The sequence below is a fragment of the Muscardinus avellanarius genome, assembly GCF_963383645.1.
Source record: "Muscardinus avellanarius genome assembly, chromosome: 1".
NCBI classification, from domain to species: domain Eukaryota; kingdom Metazoa; phylum Chordata; class Mammalia; order Rodentia; family Gliridae; genus Muscardinus; species Muscardinus avellanarius.
The window spans coordinates 58,186,472-58,207,474 of record NC_137786.1 but is presented as its reverse complement, the minus strand read 5'-3'; the positions used below and the strand labels follow the sequence as shown (position 1 = coordinate 58,207,474).

The window sequence follows — 21,003 nt, the reverse complement described above, 5'->3', positions numbered from 1 at the left end:
GGTTCAATCTCAGCACCAACACACACAAAAAAGTTAATCCAACACAGAAGCTAACAATTCTCACAGGTTCTGATAAAGATCAGTGAGGCAGGCATGTGGCAAGCTTGGAGGAAGCAGATGACATCAAAGATGCACCTCAGAGATTACACCAAGTCCTCTGGAATTTGCTTGTGGAAAAATCCCACTCAGCCAAATACCATCTATTCAAACTGAGCCAGTCTAAGATGATAATCTCAATGTACATTCTTTTTTTTGGTGGTACTGGGGTTCCTGGAAGCCCTTCTATCTCCGGGCTTCACTCCCAGACCTATTTTTATATTTTTATTTGGAAACAGGGTCTCCTAAGCCAGCGCACACGGCTGGCTTCGAACCTGCGCGATTCTCCTGTCTCTGCCTCCCAAGCGCGGGGATTACAAGCGTGCGCCACCACGCCCGGCTCAATGTACATTCTAAGATGGCCCTCAGGTGCCCCTGGGTTCAATCCTTAGTTACAAAAGAAAAAAAAAAAAAATAAAGGCTCCATTACCTATGAAAAGAAGAGCTCCTAGCTGGGCGCACACTTGGAATCCCAGTACTTGGGAGGCTAAGACAGGAGGATCACAGATTCTCTGAGAACTAGTAAGACCTTGTTTCCAAATAAAGAAATAAAATCAGGCTGAGGTAAAGCCTGGCTTGGAGGTAGAATGCCACTCCAATACCAAAATATGAAAATAAAAATAAGAACTCATGCAACTCGAGACAGCCTTGTCATCTGCATTTATATAGTCCGTGACAACCCATATACTGAGGCATTTGAGTGTTCAAGGTACTTCTTCACATGACTGTCTCCTTTAATCATTACCACAGCTGGGCGTGGTGGCGCACACTTGTAATCCCAGCATTGGGAGGCTGAGCCAGGAGGATCTGGGTTCGCGGACAGCCTCAGCTACTTAGTGAGGCCCTCTGCAACTCAGTGAGACCTGGTTTCAAAATAAAGAATAAAAAATTGGGCAGGGGTGTAGCTCGGGGGTTGAATGTCCCTGGGTTCCATCCCCAGACCCGCAAAAACAAACAAACAAACAACAACAAAAAAAAAACATTACCACAACCCTGAAATCAGTCCTTTTATTCCCATTCCACAGATAACTCAAGACAGAGTCAGGCTTTAGTTCTAGACTGTTATTTGAAAATAAATATATAAAAACAATATATAAAATCCTTTTTTAGAAACGAGTCCATGTTGATATTTTATATACTCATACATCCCTCCAGATAATTTATAAAATTTTCTATAGAAGCGTTATCTTCTGTTTTTCTTTTTAAAATCAGCCCTCAATTAAATGTATCATAATGCTTGGAAATCAGGTCATGGTTAATTTATTCATACAGATTACCTGACAGCTTTAGGATTGAATATTCTGATAAGATACAGATGCTCCTTTCTGTGACGTACTGATTAAGCAGTACATCTTTAATTTCTGTGCATGCAGTTAAATGACAAAGAAGAAGCACTGGCGCATCAAAGAAAAGTTAGTTACATGCTTGCTCGAGCACTGGAAGACAAAGACACTGCCTCAAACGGGAATAAAGAAAAATATCCGATGAAGGAGAATGTTCCACTTAAAAGCCCCTGGCTTAAAAAGTCAGAATTCTCTATTTTGTGTGATCCTGTACATTCAAATATCCAAACGCTTCATTCTGTGAGCTGCATTTGTTCAACCCAGCATCCTCAAATGGTTCTAAGTTACACAAGAACTCTTAAGAGATCCCGTTCTTTGCCATTGAGTCTCTCATATTCTAAAGACAAACCAGTTGAAATTAGAACTGAGAATTTTTAAATCAAGAGAACTTCAGGCTGGAGATGTGGCTCAGTGGTAGAGCACTTGCCTGGCAGGTACAAGGTCCTGAGTTCAGTCCCCAGCACTGTAGAAGACTCTGAAAAAGGATGTGTGAATGTTGCTACATCTTGAGAATCTGTGTTTTCCAGGTATTTTTAAATTTAGAAAGCAGCTTAATCATACTTTTTCTATAAGAAATGTTGCTTTATGTTAAAATTTTATTTGTAAATTGTAGTATTTTGTAAAGTTTTTAGTGTTTGCCAACATCCTATAAACAAAATAATTTAGGGAAAAACAAGATTACTCATTTGTACTTACATAAAAAGCAATTACACAATACTTATTAATAGTATTTATATAGATTGACTATAGAGATCTCAGACTGGCTAAATACAATAAAACAATGTATGTTAATGCTCTAAGGTATAACAATGTCTAGGAGTAATGGAATACTAATTTTTAAAATATACTTAGTTTTATTTGCCTTTTTCAGAATTTTTCATTTACCATTTAAAGATTAAAAATACCAGTTTTCGCACTTGGGAGGCTGAGACAGGAGGATCGCACAGGTTCAAAGCCAGCCTCAGCTACTTAGTGAGGCTCTCAGCAACTTAGTGAGACCCTGTTTCTAATAAAATATAAAATAGGACTGGGAGTATAGCCCAGAGGTAGAAAGTCTCTGGGTTCCACCTCCTGTGACACACACACACACACACACACACACACACACACACACACACACACACACAAAACACTTTTCGCCAAGCATGGTGGCACACCCTTGTAATCCCAGCACTTGGGAGGCTGAGCCAGGAGGATCATGGTTCGTGGACAGCCTCAGCTACTTAGTGAGACCCTGTTTCAAAATACAGAATAAAAAATAGGGCTGGGGGTGTAGCTCAGAGGTAGAATGCCCCTGGGTTTCTTCCCTAGCAACACACACACACACACACACACACACACAACCAGCTTTCTTAAAAAAGTTATGATGGTGGGGCTTTGGGAGAAGTCACAGCTCGTTACCTTAGAGATTCTATTTTTGTCAGAGTGGTAAAGTTTTACAAATACACCCACACAGATTGGTAGCCCAATCTGCAAGACGTGTAACAGCTCTCCCTTTCACTGCATCCTGTGCAGTGGGTGTGACGGTCTAGGAGAGTTGTCTCAGGGATCTGGAGTTGCCTGAGATGGCACATCTAATCGGAGTAGAGTCAAAATGAATTCTAGGATTCACACTTTTAGCTGCCATGCAACTTTACATAAAATAAGATCTGGGTATCAGATTAAAGTTTATTGGAGTCACTGGAAAATAGCATAAGCACTGCAATTTTTGTCATGAGGTATTTTATTAACAGTAAGGTGCTATGTAACCCTATTTCTTGGTCAACCACAGGTCCCCTATACAACAGTGGTCCCATAAAATGGTATGGCCTAATGATGTCAGAGCTATTTAGTTTGTGTAAGTACATTCTGTTTTCAAACTACAAAATTCCCTAACTATGCATTTCTCTAAACATCACTTGTCAAGTGATGCATGACTCTATTTCCCTGTTATGAAAATGCTGATAATAAAGGAGAATACTTTTAAAACACAAAGCTTGCCAGGCGTGGTGGCGCACGCTTGTAATCCCCGCACTTGGGAGGCGGAGACAGGAGGATGGCGCTGGTTCAGAGCCAGCTTTGCTGGCTTAAGAGACCCTGATTCCAAATAAAAAAATATAATAGGTCTGGGAGTCTATCCTGGAGGTTAGAAGGGCTTCCAGGAACCCCAGTACCACCAAACACACACACACACACACACACACACACACACACACACACACCCCTACCTATAATCCCAGTACTTGGGAGGCTAAGACAGGAGGATCACAGGTTTGAGGCCAGCATGTAGTAACTTGGACCTTGTTAAAAAAAAAAAAAAAAAAAAAAAAAGAAGGGCTAGGGGTGTGGCTTAGTGGCAGAACCTCTCTGGGTTCAATCTCTAGTACCAAAAAAAAAAAAAAAAAAAAAAAAGAAAGAAAGAAAAAAGAAACGAAACAAACAAAAAACCCCTACAAAGCTGAAATCTCTTATTTCATGGTATAATCTAGACTAAGTCTAAAGTTTTCACTGTTGGATTCAGGTTATGGGCATCAAATCTTATTTGAAATTACTGGTTACTGTATTAGGCCAGTTAAAGAAACTAGCTAGGCATGGTAGCACACACCTGTAATTCTAGTACTTAAAAGGCTGAGACAGGAGTATCACAGGTTTGCTGCCAGCCTAAGCAACTTAGTGAGACCCTCTTTCAAAATCAAAATAAATGTTAAATAAAATAAAATAGGGCCGGGCGTGGTGGCGCACGTTTGTGATCCCTGCACTTTGGAGGCGGAGACAGGAGGATTGCGCAGGTTTGAAGCCAACCGTGCTGGTTTAAGAGACCCTGTTTCCAAATAAAAATATAAAAATAGGTCTGGGAGTGTAGCCCGGAAGTAGAAGGGTTTCCAGGAACCCCAGTACCAATAATAATTAATAATAATAATAATAATAATAATAATAATAAAATAAAATAGGGCTGGGGGTATAGCTCAGAGGCAGAATATCTCTGGCTTAACCCCCAATATCATTCTCTCCCACCCACACACAGAAAAAAGAAATCTTATGAAAGACGCATTTATGAACAGGTGTGGTGGCACACGCTTGCAATCCCAGCATTTGGGAGGCTGAGACAGGAGGATCTGGGTTCGCAGCCAGCCCCAGCTACTTAAGCCCTTGCAACTCAGTGAGACCCTATTTCAAAATAAAGAATAAAAAAAAGGGCTGAGGATATGGCTCAGAGGTAGATTGCCCGGAGTTCCAACCCCAGTACTGCAAAAAAAGAAAAAGAAAAAAAAGAAAAAAAAGAGATGCATTTATATAACTTATCTTTGAAGCAACATATAGTCAATTATAAGGAAATATATATATATATATATGGAGATCAAAAATTTGAGATGTCTTCACAGATTTTTCTAAATTCAAGTATTAGGTATTTCAGTGTTTCCTTTTCTATTTTTATTTCTTTTTGTGGTATTAAATTAAGAATTTAACCTACAGGCATTCTACCTCTGAGCTATACCCCCCAGACCTATTTTTTATCTTTATTTGAAAGAGCCTAAGCTGGGAGCACCTTACTAAATTGCTGAGGCTGGCCTCAAACGTGCAATCCTTTGCCTCAGCTTCCCAAGTACTGGGATTACAGGCATGCGCCACCACATTGGCTTCCTTTCCTATATATAATATATAAACAATATTGTTTAGTAAGTTTTTTGTAGGTATGGTACTTGGGATTAAACCCAAAGTTGTTCTACATCTGAGCTGCACTCCCAGTACTTTTTATTTTTTATTTTGAAACAGGATCTGGCTAAATTACTGAGCATTGGCCTGGAACCTGTGATTCTGTGATTCTCCTGTCTTTTCTTCCCAAGAACTGGGATTACAGGTGCATGCCACTGAGCACGGCTGAGCGTGGTCTCTGCTGCGCGCGCGCGCGCGCGTGCGTGTGTGTGTGTGTGTGTGTGTGTGTGTGTGTGTGTGTAGTACTGGAGATTGAACTCAAGGATGTTCTGCCTCTGAGCTATATCCTCAGCCCTTTTTTATTATTTTGTTTTGACACAGGGTCTGATTAAGTTGCAGAGGGCCTCACAAATTGCTGGGGCTGGCCAAGAACCTGTTATAATCCCAGTACTCTCCAAAGTACTGGGATGATAAGCATGTGCCACCACCACCTTCTGGCTATGCACTTCAAATCCAATATTTCAGAACACTGAACTTACCTCGCTTTTGCACTGTTATCAGAAAAACTAGAATTTAAATTTTTATTTTAAAATACATTTAATAAAAATAACTGATAGTTTTACATATCTTACATCTGTAGAATATGTACAAATTCACTTCTGTAGCATTTATTTAATGTTTACTATTTTTCCATTATTTGCCTTTTGGACTATCTCCTTTAGTAATAAAATATTGTCCAGTGATCTCTGTAACTAAAAAATTAGCTTCTTGGGCAATCCTCCTAGAAAGACAAAAAGAAAAAAACAGGTTGTTCACATTAAATCTTTAACTGATTTTACGCAGCCCCTGAGTTCCAACTCCAGTGTTTTACTACTGGCATTTGTTAAACATGAAGCACATAGCATGCTTAAGGAAATTATGAAAGGCAAAAGGTACACATCAATAGTTCTCTATGGGGCATACTCAAAAGCTCCTGAAGGATTCTCAATTACAAGTTGTTAATAGCACATTCTATGTATATTATAGAGTTCAAATTTGTAAAAAAAAACAAACAAACAACTCACAGGCTACATTTCTTAATTTCTCTCTAATCAGTATATATATGTGAGGAATTTGGAGTTTTCTGTATTCATTTTGAGATAGGATGCCCAGTCAGACTTAGAAATATTATCAGGATGAGCCAGGCGTGGTGGTGCACACTTGTAATCCCAGCATTTGGGAGACTGAGACAGGAGGATGTGGTTCCCAGCCAGCCTCAGCTACTTAGTGAGGCCCTTTGCAACTCAGTGAGACTCTGTTTCAAAATAAAGACTAAAAAATAGGGCAGGGGCTGTAGCTCAGAGGTAGAATGTTCTGGGGTTCTATCCCCAGTACCACAAAAAAAAAAAAAAAAAAAAAAAAAGAAAAGAAAAGAAAAAAAGAAATATCATATTATTATCAGGAATTTAGGCCTAAAATGGGAAAGAGTAAGGAGTTCCCTGACCCCTCCCCCTAGATGCCCTGGAGCAAGCAAGCAGACACTTCTAAAGATAAGGGAGCTGTTCCTTAGGCAACCCAGACTCATGATCCAAGAGCTCTCCCTAATGTAAACAAAAGAGAGCCAGTTAAAAGACTTGAGAGAGCTGGGGAATGGTATGTAACTTAAGTGCCTTGCTAGGTATAATAAATTTCAAACTTACTCCTCCACTTTCCAAAGTGAGAGACTAAGGGTATAAAAATCATGTGAGCCCTTTGCTAGAGGCTCAATTCCATGAGTTTGTCAACTGAGCCATTTACTGGTTAAAAAAACAACAACAAAAAACCTGCCTCTGACTTGGGCCTCTTGTCTCAAGAATCAGGGGTAAACCGAAGAAGGGGAGACTGAGTCTCCTGCAACAATTTAATTTGTTATAAAAGTGGGAAATTTTGCCGGGCGTGGTGGTGCACACTTGTAATCCCCACGCTTGGGAGGCTGAGACAGGAGGATCATACAGGTTCGAAGCCAGCCTCAGCTACTTAGTGAGGCTTTCAGCAACTTAGTGAGACCCTGTTTCCAGATAAAATATAATAAAGGTCTGGGAGTATAGCCCGGAGGTAGAAAGCCTCTGGGCTCCACCCGCAGTACCATCAAAAAAAAAAAAAAAGGGAAATTTTACCTTGTTCTAAGGCCTCAGTTCTTTTCCGTTTTGCTGCCATTGCTGGGTTTGACTGTTCTTTCAAAGTTTCCACTGGACAGTTTGGTCTTGGCAGCTGACATCCTGGTGTTGGTGCTGGCCTATTGCTAAAGTACTTAGTTTTCAATGCCTTTTCAAAGAAAAGATATCAAAGTAAAGGTTTAAGTGAGCACCTGGACTGTATACATGCAAATCTAACTTCCAAAATTGTCTGGAGCATTAAAAATACTATGTGATAATCCCTACTCCCAAAACAAAATTAACGTTAAAAATTTAGACATGCATATGCATATATCATCCTAAGATTGACTTTAAGAAAAAGAAGCCCTAGTTGGGCGTAGTGGTGCACACCTGTAATCCCAGTACCTGGGAAGCTGAGACAGGAGGATCAGAGGTTCACCAGCCTTAGCAATTTAGTGAGACTCAGCAACCTATCGGACTGGGGATATAGCTCCAAGACAAAATACCTCTGGGTTCCATTTCCAGTATTTAAAAAAAAAAAAAAAAAAAAAAAAAAAGGAAAATAAAAGTTAAAAAAAAAGTCTAATTTAAATTATACTATTAATGCAAACAACTTTGTAGGTAATTTTACTTGGTCCAAATAATATTATATGGGTGAAAAAACAGCAATATGTTTACTTGTTTAAAATTAGAAGAATTATTTTTTTTTCCGGGTCTGGGGGTAGAACCCAGAGGCATTCATCCTCAGAGCTATATCCCATGCCCTATTTTTTATTCTTTATTTTGAAACAGGGTCTCACTGAGTTGCAAAGGGCCTCGCTAAGTAGCTGAGGCTGTCCGCAAACCGTCATCCTCCTGTCTCAGCCTTCCAAATGTTGGGATTATAAATCTGCGCCACCACACCTGGCTTGCATGATATAGTTTAATACCAGTTCAAACAGTGTCTATAGATTGGAGAAGCCAGATGAGATCTTGTTTAAAATAAAAATATAGGGCTGGGGTTGTAGCTTGGAGGTAGAATGTCCCTGGGTTCAACTTCTAATACCACAAAAAATAAAAAAATTAATGAATAAAAGTGGTTGGAGAAGACACATAGTTTGTTATTCCTTAAAACAAAACAAAAACACATCCTTCTGGTATTTAAAGAATGTTAGCAAATTTTATAAAACACAAGTTTTATCAATGCTGCCAGTAAGATTATCCTTATATATTCTATTATAAAGAAATTTGTCAAAAATACCTGTGTGGCTGTAATTCGAGTACATGGATTAAATAAGAACAAGCCTTGTATGAGCTCTAGCAAGTCATCTCCTGCAGCAATGAAGATGTGCTGCAATGGGATTCCAGGGAAACTCTTAAATGTCACATAATCTGGAAGACTACACATGTCCTGTAAACACACAATTCAAATTTAAGTACAGAATTGAAAGGTACACAGGTGAAGTAAAGAAACAAAACTCATATTTGTGCATTTTAAGATGGTCTATATAAGAAGTCCCAAGAAATGTATATATAAAAAAATCTAAATTGGGCACAGAGGCACATACCTGTTATCTCAGCTATGTGGGAAACGAAGGCAGGAGGATCAAAAGTTCAAAGCTAACTTAGGAAATTTAGCAAGAACCTATTTAAAAATAAATGGCCAGGACAGGGCATGGTGATGCATGCTTGTAATCCCAGCATTTGGGAGGCTGAGACAAGAGGAGCAGTTAGTAGACAGCCTCAGCTACCTAGTGAGGCTCTTTGCAACTCAATGAGACCTTGTTTCAAAATGAAGAACAAAAAATAGGGCTTGGGGTGTAGCTTGGAGGTAGAATGCCCCTAGGTTCCATCCATAGTACTGCAAAAAAATAAAAAACAAAACAAAAATAACTTTTGGGGGTTGGGGATTGAACTCAGGGGCATTCAATCAATCCCCAGCTCTCTCTCTATTTTTATCTTTATTTTTATTTTTTTGCGGAACTGGGGATTGAACCCAGGAGCATTCTGCTTCTGAGCCATACCCCCAGCCCTAATTTTTATTATTTTTTTCTTTTTTGGCAGTACTGGAGATTGAACCCAGGGGAATTCTACCTCCTAACTATACCTCTAGGCCTACTTTTTATTATTTATTTTGAAAGAGAATAAGTAGATGAGGCTGGTGGCGAACCAAGATCCTCCTGTCTCAGCCTCCCAAATGCTGGGATTAAAAGTGTGAGCCACCACACCTGACTATATTTTATTTTGATACAGGGTCTTGCTAAGTTCCTGAGGCTGGTCTTGAACCTGTGATCCTCATATCTCTGCCTCCCAAATACTGAGATTAGAAGTGTTTTTTTTTTTTTTTCTTTTGGAGCCAGGGATTAAACCCAGGGACTTATGCATGATAAGCACATGCTCTACCACTAAACTACATCCTTAGCTCCCAATTTTTATTAAAGAATGAATGAATAAAAATGCAACTTTGAAGCCAAGCATGGTGATGCACGTTTGTAATCCCAGAGCTTGGGAGGCTGAGACAGGATGATCGCAAAGGTTCGAAGCCAGCCTCAGCTACCTAGTGAAGCTCTTAGCAACCTAGTGAGACCCTGTTTCCAAATAAAATATAAAATAGGTCTGGGAGTATAGCCTGGAGGTAGAAAAGCCCCTGGGTTCCACCCCCAGTACCACACTCACACAAAAAAGCAACTCTAGTATATCTGTGAGTGCACATTCATAGCATGGCTTAATACCAACTGTTGGTAATAATGTGGGAAGGGATTACTAGAGCGGGTGAGAAGATATATGTATATACCCATAAATGTGCAACTCAGACTCACTGAGTTGCAAAAGGCCTCACTAAGTAGCTAAGGCTATCTGTGAACCCCAATTCTCCTGTCTCAGCTTCCCAAATGATAGGATTACAAGCATGCGCCACCATGCCCAGCCCTACTATATTTAAAAAAATGCATTACGCTGGGTGTGGTGGCGCATGCTTGTAATCCCAGAACTTGGGAGGGTGAGACAGGAGGATCGCATAGGTTTGAAGACAGCATCAGCTACTTACTGAGGCTCTTAGCAACTTAATGAGACCCTGTTTGCAAATAAAGTCTGGTAGTATAGCCTGGAATTAGAAAAGCCCCTGGATTCCAACCCCAGTATCACCACCCAAAAAAAAAAAAAAAAAAAACAAGTATTAAGGCTTACAGGCCACTGTTCCTCAGTGGGTGTGCCCAAAGTTTCAAATATTCTTGTTAGTTGATCAAGGTCTGAATCTCCTGGCAAAAAAGGAACCTGAAAGAAAAAAAGAGATATTTCAAGATAGTTTTTGATTGGTGTTATACAAATACTGCTATAAATTTAATTGGAAATACTAAAAAACTAACAAATAATAAAAATGTAGCCTGAGGTATAATGCATGTGGCATTAGATCCTGTTATAGCTACTGAAGTAAACAACACCTCCATTACTATTTTATTAAATCCTTGAATCTTTAATACACTCCTAACAGTCATAGGCATTATACTAAAGGAGTAAGGTTGTCCTGACATTCCCTTGTGATAGAAGTGGTGAATACTGTTGATCTAAGTAAACAGGCCTTTACAATGTGGTGTGTGAAGTGAGGCTACAGGATCCCAGACCAAAACGAATAGCACCTTGCTCACTATGGATGGGTAAGGGAAGGAAGGTTTCCTAGAGGAAGTGGCAATGAAAGAAGGATGAATAAGAATTAACCTGAGAAGGAATCTTAGAAGGAAGAAAAAAACTATTCTAGGGCAGGCACAAGGGCTGTGAGGAAAGAGAATACATCAAATACTCCAATCTTTCTTAAACAATTTCTTAGCAAATTCTTTTTTTGAGGAGGGGTACTGGAGATGGAACCCCTGGGCATTCTACCTCTGAGCTACACTCCAGGCCTATTTTTTAGTATTTATTTATTTATTTTATTTATTTATTTATTTTTTGTGGGTCTGGGGATAGAACCCAGGAGCATTTGACCTCCGAGCTACAGCCCCTGCCCTATATTTTATTCTTTATTTTGAAACCAGGTCTCACTGAGTTGTAGAGGGCCTTACTAAGTAGCTGAGGCTGTCCGCGAACTGCAATTCTCTGGTCTCAGCCTCCCGAATGCTGGGATTACAAGCGTGTGCCACCATGCCCAGATTCTTTTTTAAATTTTTGAAACAGGGTCTCACTGAGTTGCGAAGGGCCTAAGTAGCTGAAGCTGTCCACGAACTGCAATCCTCCGTATTACAAGCGTGCACCACCACACCTGGTGACACAAATTCTTTCTTTGAATAGGGGTACAGGCAAACTTTAATTATTAATTCATTAATTTATTGGCACTGGGGATTAAGCCCAGAGACCTTCTACCTTTGAGCTACACCCCTAGTCCAATTTTTTTATTCTTTTATTTTGAAACAGGGTCTCACTAGTTGCAGAGGGCCTCACAAATTGCTGAGGATGATTGTGAACCTGTAATCTTCCTCTCTCAGCCTTCCAAGTACTGGGATCACAAGCATGTGCCACTACACTGGCTCAGGCAAACTTTAAAAGAAGATAAATAAACCAGGCACGGTGACACAAGCCTGTACTTCCAGAAATGGAAGGCTGAGACAAGAGGAGTGCAGGTTCGAGACAATTCTTAGCAATTTAGCATGCTGGAATTACAAGCGTGTACCACCATGCCTGGCTTGGCTCTTTTTTCCTTGGTGGTACTGGGGGTGGAACTCAGGGGCTTCCTACCTCCAGGCTATACTCCCAGACCTATTTTATATTTTATTTGGAAACAGGGTCTCACTAAGTTGCTGAGAGCCTCATTAAGTAGACTCAGCAACCAAGCAAGACCTTGTTTCAAAATAAAAAATAAAGCCAGGCGTGGTGCTGAAAAAAAAACAAATATAAATAAATAAATAAATAAAACAAAACAGGGTCTTGCTAAATTGATGAGGCTGGCCTTGAACCTGCACGTCTGTAGTTTGTGATCTCAGCCTCCCAAGTACTGGGATTACAGGCACATGCTACCTTATCTGTTTGAGTTCTCTTTATTTCTTATTCATTAATCCCTTATTACTCCAATCTTCTGTGAAACTTTTTTGTGTGGTACTGGGGATTAAACCCAGGGGCATTCTACCTCTGAAATACACCCCCAGCCTTATTTTTATTTCTTTTTTTAATTTGGAAACAGTGTTACACTAGGTTGATGAGCTACTCCAGCCCTATTTTTTTTCCTTTTTCTTTGAAATAGGGTCTTGCTAAGTTGCTGACACTGAACTCAAAACTGTAATCCTCCTGTCTCAGCCTCCCAAGTACCAAGTATTGGGGTTATAAGTGTGGCCCTACATTATTTTCTTTCCTTCCTTCCTTCTTTCCTTTCTCTGTCTCTCTCTCCCTTCTTCCCTCCCTCCCTCTCTTTTTTTGGTACTGAGAATTGAACCCAGAGCCATTCTACCTCTGAGTTACTGAGGCTGGTCTTTAACCTGAGATCCTCTTGTCTCAGCCTCTTAAGTACCGGGATTACAAGTGTGTGGCATCACGCCTGGTTCCTTTTTTATTTTTTAGTTAATTAATGTATGTATGCATGAACATATGCATGTATGCATTTATTTAGTGGTGCTGGGGTTTGAACGCAGGGGTATTCTAACTCCGAGCTACACTCCCAGCCCTACTTTTTATTCTTTATTTTTAAAGAGGGTCTCACTAAATTGCGGAGGGCCTCACTAAGTAACTGAGGCTGGCAGCGAACTGAGATCCTTCTGTCTCAGCCTCCCGAATGCTGGGATTACAAGCATGTATCACCATGCCCAGCTTGGCTCCTTTTTTTTTTTTTTGTGGCACAGGGGGTGGAGCCCAGAGGCTTTCTACCTCTGGGCTATACTCCCAGACCTATTTTATATTTTATTTGGAAACAGGGTCTCACCAAGTTGCTGAGAGCCTCACTAAGTAGATGAGTCTTGCTTTGAACCTGTGCGATCCTCCTGCCTCAGCCTCCCAAGAGCTGGGATTTCAACGCCTGGCTTGGCTCCTTTTTTTTAAACAGGATCTCACTAAGCTGCTGAAGCTGGCCTCACACCTGTTATTCTTCTGTGTCAGCCTTGCAAATACTGGGATGACAAGTTGCACTCCCACAACCAGCATAAAGTCCTTATTCTAAATGGAGGTCTTAGCCAGGTGTGGTGGTACAGGCCTGTAATTCAATATTTGGGAAACTGAGACAGGAGGATCATAGGTTTCCAGACAGCCTCAGCAACTTAGAGCGGTTCTCAGGAACATAAGACCCTATTTCAAAATAAAATAGTAAAGCTGGGTGTGGTGGCACACAGTTATAATTCCAGTACTTGGGAGGCTGAGACAGGAGGATCACAGTTTCATGGCCAGCCTCAGCTACTTAATGAGGCCCTCCGTAACTTAATAAATAAATGGAAAGTCAAGTATGGTGGCATATACCTGTAATTCCAGTACTTGAAAAGCTGAGACAGGAGGATCACAGGTTCACAGCCAGCCACAGCAACTTATTGAAGCCCTCCCCAACTTAATTAGATCCTGTTTCAAAATAACAGGGCTGGGAGCTGGGCATGGTGGTGCATGCTTGTAATCCCAGCATTTGCGAGGCTGAGGCAGGAGGATCGCAGTTTGAGGACAGCCTCAGCTACTTAGTGAGGCCCTTTGCAACTCAGTAAGACCCTGTTTTAAAGTAAAGAAAAAAAAAAATAGGGCTGGGGATTTAGCTGGTAGTATATCCCTGAGTTCCATCCCCAGTACTAGGGGAAAAAAAAATCAGGACTGGACATGGTGGCACATGCCTATTAATTCCAGTACTTGAGAGGCTGAGACCAGCTGAACCCATGTTGGTGGACAGCCTGAGCAACTTAGTGAGGTCCTGTTTCCAAATAAAATATAGAGGTAGGGGTGTAGCTCAGAATTAGAGTAGGGTTCCATCTCCAGCACCACAAAAACATAAATAAAATAAAATAGAGCTGGGGGTGAAGGTTGAACGTAGAATGCTCCTGGGTTCCAACTCCAGTACCCCCCCCACACACACACACACTCACACTCTCTCTCTCTCTCTCTCTCTCTCTGTCTCTCTCTCTCTCAATCAATCAATCAATCAATAGAATATATAGTCAGGTGTGGTAGCAAATGCTTGTATTCCTGCTGAGACAGGAGGATTGCAGGTTCATGACCAGTTTCAGTTACTTAGTGAGGCCCTCTGCAACTTAGTAAAACCCTGTTCCAAAATAAAGAATAAAAGCCAGGTGTGGTGGCACATGCTTGTAATCCCAGCGTTGGGGAGGCGGAGACTGGAAGATAATGGTTTGAGGCTAGTCTCAGCTACTTAGCAAGGCCCTTCACAACTTAGAGACCCCGTTTCAAAAAAATAATATAAAAAGACTAAAAAATAGGGCTGGGGGTGTAGCTCAAAAGTACAATACCCCTGGATTCATTCCTAGCAACACACACACACACACACACACACACACACACACACACACACACAAATAAAAAATAGAGCTAGGAGTATAGCTTGGAGGTAGAATGACTCTGGGTTCTATCACCAGTACTGCAAAATATAAATAAATAAATAAATATAAATAAGTAAATGGAAAGCTAGGTGTGGTAGCTCACACCTATAATGCCAGTACTTGGGAAGTTGAGAGAAGAGGATCACAGATTCTAAGCCAGCCTCAGCAACTTAGCAAGGCTCTCCACAACTTAGTAGACCTTGTTTCAAAATAAAAATAAAATAGAGCTGGGCGTGGTGGCACACGCTTGTAATCCCAGCATTTGGGAGGCTGAGACTGGAGGATGGCAGTTTGCGGACAGCCTCAGCTACTTAGTGAGACCCTTCGCAACTCAGTGAGACCCCGTTTCAAAATAAAGAATAAAAAATAGGGCAGGGGTGTAGCTTGGAGGTCAAATGCCTCTGGGTTCCATCCTCAGACCGGCAAAAATAAATAAATAAATAAATAAATAAATAAATAAATAAATAAATAGGGCTAGGGGTGTAACTCAAAGGTAGAACACCCCATGGTTCAATCCCCATATTCTCTCTCTCTCTCATACACACACACACACACGGGAGGTTTTCTTTTCTAACATTAATAAACGCATCTTTTCTTTTAGGCAGGGTCTCTTTAAATTGTTGAGTCTGGCTTTGAACCTGTCGATCCTTCTGTCTCAGCCTCCCAAGCGTGGAGATTATAAGCATGTGCCAGTAGGCCTGGCCACACCAATTTTTTAAATAAGCCTGAGCCAGAGTCTGGCGTGGTGGTGCACGCTTGTTATCCCCACGCTTGGGAGGCTGAGGCAGGAGGATCGCACAGGTTCGAAGCCAGACTCAGCTGGTTTAAGAGACCCTGCTTCCAAATAAAATATAAAATAGGTCTGGGAGTGTAGCCCAGAGGTAGAAGGCCCCTGGGTTCCATCCTCAGTATCAGAAAAAAAAAAAAAAAAAAAGCTAGGTTTGGTAGCAAATGCATGTAATCTTAAATACTTGGCAGGCTGAGGCAGGAGAATCTCAGGTTGAGGCCAGCCTTAGAAACATAAAGGGAAGTCGGGTGTGGTGGTGCATGCTTGTAATCCCAGCTTTTGGGAGGCTGAGACCGGAGGATCGCAGTTTACAAACAGCCTCAGATATTTAGTGAAGCACTCTGTAACTTAGTGAGACCCTGTTTCAAAATAAAGAAAACAGTAGGGGGTATAGCTCGGAGGTCGAATGCCCCAGACTCACACACACAAAAAAAACATAGAGGGACCTTATCTCAAAATAAAAAACAAAAAGCACTGATGATGTAGCTAGTAATATCCCTCAGTTCAATCCCTAGAACCACACACACACACACACCCACACCCACACCCACACACAGAAAGGAAAAAAGGAAAAGAAAAACAGCCGGTCTGTTTGTAGGCTTTTTGTTACAGACATTAATAATGGGAAGATAATTCCTATACAAATTATGAAAACAAATAAGGAAGAAGATTGATTTATGTACACTAGTTTAGGACTTACCCTTAAAAGCAATTCTGCTAATATACAGCCAACAGCCCACATGTCCACGCCCACACCATACATTCTAGCTCCAAAGAGTAACTCAGGGGCCCGATACCATCTGAAGAAAAAAGAAAATGATGTTATTTGGGAATGAAATTATTAAATAATTTCTTAAATTGTCCATTCCTGCGTTTAATAGTAATTTCTCAATCTGAATACTAGATACCATACACTCTTGACAATTTTCAGGAATATGATTCTGCAATTCTTTTTTGGCAGTATTGGAAATTCTGCTCAGAGTCTGGAACATGCTCGGCAAGTATTCTACCACTGAGCCACATCCCAACCCACTCTTTTTACTTTGAGATAGGGTCTCAGTAAATCGCGCAGTTGGCATCAATCTTGTGACCCTATTGCTTCCCACCCTGAGCAGCTACAAGTATAGGTGTCAATATTCTTTGTTTTCTATGTATTTATTTACGTGTGTGTGTGTGTGTGTGTGTGTGTGTGTGTGTGTGTGTGTGTGTCTCTCACTGGGGATTAAACCCAGGGGAATTCTACCTCTGAGCTATACTCCCATCCCCATTTTATTCCTTACTTGGAAATAGGGTCTCACTAAGTTTCGGAGGGCCTTACAAGTTGCTGAGGCTGGCTGAGAACCTGCAACTTCCTGTCTCTACCTCCAAGTACTGGGATTACAAGCATGCACCACCACACTCAGCTACTTTTTGTTTTCTACTAGAACTTTCCCATCAATGTATAAATATACCATCATTTTTCTAGCTTTAAATTCCTCTAAACTCCTTTTCCTAACAGGTGCCTCTTCATTTTGTGTTTAGTTTGAAGAGTCATCTGTTCTTACTATGCCCAATTCTTCTTATCTTCTCTTAAAGTCTTTTCAATCAGGCTTTCATACCTACCAGTCCATCAAAACTGCTCTTGTCAAAGTTATTAATAATGGCTGGAGTGGTGGTGCATGCTTGAATCCCAGTACTTGGGAAGCTGAGAGGGTAGATTGAAAGTTTGTGGCCAGCCTAAGCAATTTAACAAGGCCACCTGAAACTTAGATTGTTTCAAAATAAAAATACTTTTAAAACAGGGTTGAGGAGATACAGATCAGAGGTAGAATGGTCCTAGGTTCAATCCCCATGACTACAAAAGTACATAAATAAATAAGTAAATAAATAAATAGGGCTGGGGGTATAGCTCAGAGGTAGAATACCTCTGAGTTCAAGCCCAAGTAACACACACACACACACACACACACACACACACACACACACACACACTTTGGAAATCTTCTTACACCCTTAAAATACTTAGAAATTTAACAAATACCATTCTGAAAAGAATCATAAAATTTATTGTCCTTACCTATGTAATGCAATTTTCTACTTTTAAAATATGCCTTTTTTTGGTGCATTATCATCTCACATCATAATGTAAATCATGGTGACAGTAACATACTTGCACACAGCATTTGGTGGCCCCTCATATTGTTACAAAGCAAATCATAAATAAAAACAAAATTACTGATACTATAAAAATATCAATGCTGTGTAGAGAATTCTTTTTTACACAGAAAGATACAGAATCAGAACTGACCAAAACAATGAATAATGGGCCAATAAATCAGGTGATTAGATGGAATGCCACTGAAATTCAAATTTATAACTACAATGTAAAAGAAGTATAAATTATTCTCAAAGTTACTAGAGGGGATAAAAAGCGACTCTGAGTTTAATCTCCACTAGCACCACCAAAAAAATCCAGGATTAATTCAATTTCTTTCTTTCTTTCTTTCTTTCTTTCTTTCTTTCTTTCTTTCTTTCTTTCTTTCTTTCTTTCTTTTTTTTTGTGGTACTGGGGATGGAACCTCAGGGGATTCTACCTCCGAGCTACACCTCCAGCCTATTTTTTATTCTTTATTTTGAAACAGGGTCTCACCGAGTTGCAGAGGGCCTCACTAAGTAGCTGAGGCTGTCCGTGAACGGCGATCCTCCTGTCTCAGCCTCCCGAATGCTGGGATTACAAGCATTCACCACCACGCCCAGCTACTCCAGTTCTATTTTATTTTGTGCTTTTTTTTTTTTTTTTTTTTTTTTTGAGGACTGGGGATGGAGCCTAGGGGCATTCTACTTCTGAGCTACACCCAAAACCCTATTTTTCTATTTTTTATTCTTTATTTTGAAACAGGGTCTCACTAAGTTACGGAGTGCCTCACTAAGTAGCTGAGGCTGTCCGTGAACCCCGATCCTCCAGTCTCAGGCTCCCGAATGCTGGGATTACAGGCATGTGCCACCACGCCTGGCTTACTTTTTTTTTTTTTTAAACAGGGTCTCACTAGGTTGTTGGGAGCCTTGCTAAGAAGTTGAGGCTGTTCTTGAACCTACGATAATCCTTGTTTTAGCCTCCCAAGTACTGGGATTATAGGCATGCACCACCACACCAAGCCTAAAAGGCTGTATTTTTAACAAGACACCAACAGTGATTCCTGAACTTGGCCAAGATATTTCAGAGGAGCCACCTGATGTTCATTGTGACCAATACCTGTCAAACATGAAGTTTCAGCTATTTAAGGAATTCTCACCTGGTTACAACTTGATGTGTATAAGCTCTATTGGGGCTCCCAAATGATTTGGCAAGGCCAAAATCTGCCAGTTTTAGAACGCCATTTTCATCTAGCAACAAATTGTTTGGTTTCAGATCCTGTATCATAGAAGTTTTAAACAAACATTAAGTGAGGTTAGGGAGAACACCACAGTGAAACATACAGCTGGTATAAATTTAAACTCAGAAAGCAAGAGTCACTATTTTTTCATAGATGTAAAATTCCACAAAGCAAAACAAGAGTGTTTATATTCCATAGAGAGATCTTGGGTAAAGTACTTGATTTCACTGAACTTCAATTTACCTACTTCAGGGGGTAGCTGTGAGATTAAATCTAGTATTTTCTCTAAAGATCCTAGTTGGATGATTGGCTTATTGCAAGCACCCAATAAATCATTGCTACTATTATTTTATTTGGTACTGGAGATTAAACTCAGAGGCATTCAACTCCAAATATACCCCAACCCTATCTTATTTTTTTGTGGTACTGGGAATGGAACCCAGAAGTGTTCTACCGCTATACCCCCAGTCCTATTTTTTTATTCTTTATTTTGAAATAGGGTCTCACTAAGTTGCAGAGGGCCTCTGTAAGTAGGTGAGGCTAGCCTCAAACCTGTGATTCTCTTGTCTCACCCTCCCGAGTACTGATATTACAAGCATGGATCCCTCTGCCCGACTTATTTTTTATATTTTTTGGTACTGGGAGTTGAACCCAGGGGCATTCTGCCTCCAAACCACACTCCCATCCCTTTTATTTTGAAACACGGTCTTGCTAAATTGCTGAGGCTGGCCTGAAACCTGCAATTCTCCTGTCTCTGCCTCCCAAATACTGGGATTACCTCGCCCAGCTGCTATTATTAATAAGTGAAAAACACGAACTTTAGAATATAGTATAGCCAGGCGTGGTGGCGCATGCTTGTAATCCCAGCATTTGGGAGGCTGAGACTAGAGGATCGTGGTTCATGGACAGCCTCAGCTACTTAGTGAGGCCCTTTGCAACTCAGTGAGACCCAATTGTTTCAAAATAAAGAATAAAAAAATAGGGCAGGGGGTGTAGCTCAGAGGTCGAATGCCCCTGGGTTCCACTCCCAGACACACACACACAAAAGAAAATAACAGCATTATGCATTCAGAAAGACATAAGAACATACTCTTCAAAATATATGCTTAAGAGTTACCAACAAGACAGATGCAGTAATGCATGCTTGTTTTATTTTTTGTTGTTGTTTTTGAATGGTACTGGGGATTGAATTCAGGGGCATTCTGTCTCCAAGTCATACCCCTCTCTTTTATTTTGAAACAGAGTCTCACTAAGATGCTGAGGGCTTCACTAAGTTCCTGAAGCTGGCTAGGGAAGCTGGGATTCTCCCGTCTCACCCAGATACTAGGAATACAAGTGTGTGCCACCACAACTGTCTAATATATTCAAGTATTTATCTAAATAGGGTACCTCTAAGAACATCAACCTATATTATCAGCCTTGTTCCAACAACTAAATGTTGTTGAAAATGATTAAAATATTTAGTAAATTTTATTTCATAATTTTATTATATATGGTGATGCTAGGAATTAACATTCTACATCTGAGCTATGCCTCAGACTGATTTCTTATTATTCAGTTGGAAACAGGGTCTTGTTAAATTACAGAGAGCCTCACTACGTTGCTGAGGTAACTTCCTCTAATCTCATCCTCCAAATAATGGTATTACAGGCATACACCACCATGTCTGGCAATTATTTCATAATTTTTAAGTATCATTTTCATTCTTTATTCTTTTATTGCTACACATCATAATGTAAATGTCTCACATCATTATGTAATAATAATGTAAATCATGTTGATAGTGGCACACATGCATCAGCATTTGGTGGGCTTTCTCTTGACTTCTTCCCATATGCCTCTTCCCCAAACTGGCTACTGAAATTGACATTGGTATTCTCACATATGTACATAAAGTCAATGGTAGTAATTCCTTCATTGATTCTCTCTTCCTCATCCCTTCCCCTAGACCACCTCCGTTGGCTCCACTGAAGACCATTACTGAGCATCTTACTCAGCATAATGTTCTCCAGGTCGTTCTAGTTCCTGCAAAAGACGTTTTCTTCTTCTCTCCTCCTCCCCCTTCTTCTTCACCACTGCTGCCACTGTCGTCGTTGTCTTCTCCTTCTTCTCCTTCTCCTTTTTTTTTTTTTTTCCCCAGTACAGAGGATGGAATCCAGAGGCACTGTACTTCCAAGCTATACCCCCAGACCTAGT

The 21,003-nt window shown here is 40.5% G+C and overlaps 2 protein-coding genes across 3 annotated transcripts in view; one reads left to right on the top strand and one right to left on the bottom strand.

Moving 5' to 3' along the window:
- CCDC125 (coiled-coil domain containing 125) overlaps window positions 1-1,817 on the top strand; it is a gene marked incomplete at both ends in the record, with an annotated part of 34,480 nt that extends 32,663 nt beyond the window's left edge. Inside the window, one exon of the mRNA XM_080703933.1 lies at window positions 1,470-1,817. Within this exon, the coding sequence (XP_080560059.1) occupies window positions 1,470-1,817 (348 nt within the window). The remainder of the gene's footprint in view (window positions 1-1,469) is intronic.
- A 4,007-nt stretch (window positions 1,818-5,824) lies between these two features.
- CDK7 (cyclin dependent kinase 7) overlaps window positions 5,825-21,003 on the bottom strand; it is a gene marked incomplete at both ends in the record, with an annotated part of 30,167 nt that continues 14,988 nt past the window's right edge. For both annotated transcript variants that reach the window (XM_080695680.1, XM_080695681.1), the window contains 6 exons: window positions 5,825-5,853; window positions 7,208-7,355; window positions 8,427-8,576; window positions 10,352-10,438; window positions 16,155-16,254; window positions 18,727-18,845. In XM_080695680.1, coding sequence (XP_080551806.1) covers window positions 5,825-5,853; window positions 7,208-7,355; window positions 8,427-8,576; window positions 10,352-10,438; window positions 16,155-16,254; window positions 18,727-18,845 — 633 coding nt within the window. The remainder of the gene's footprint in view (window positions 5,854-7,207; window positions 7,356-8,426; window positions 8,577-10,351; window positions 10,439-16,154; window positions 16,255-18,726; window positions 18,846-21,003) is intronic.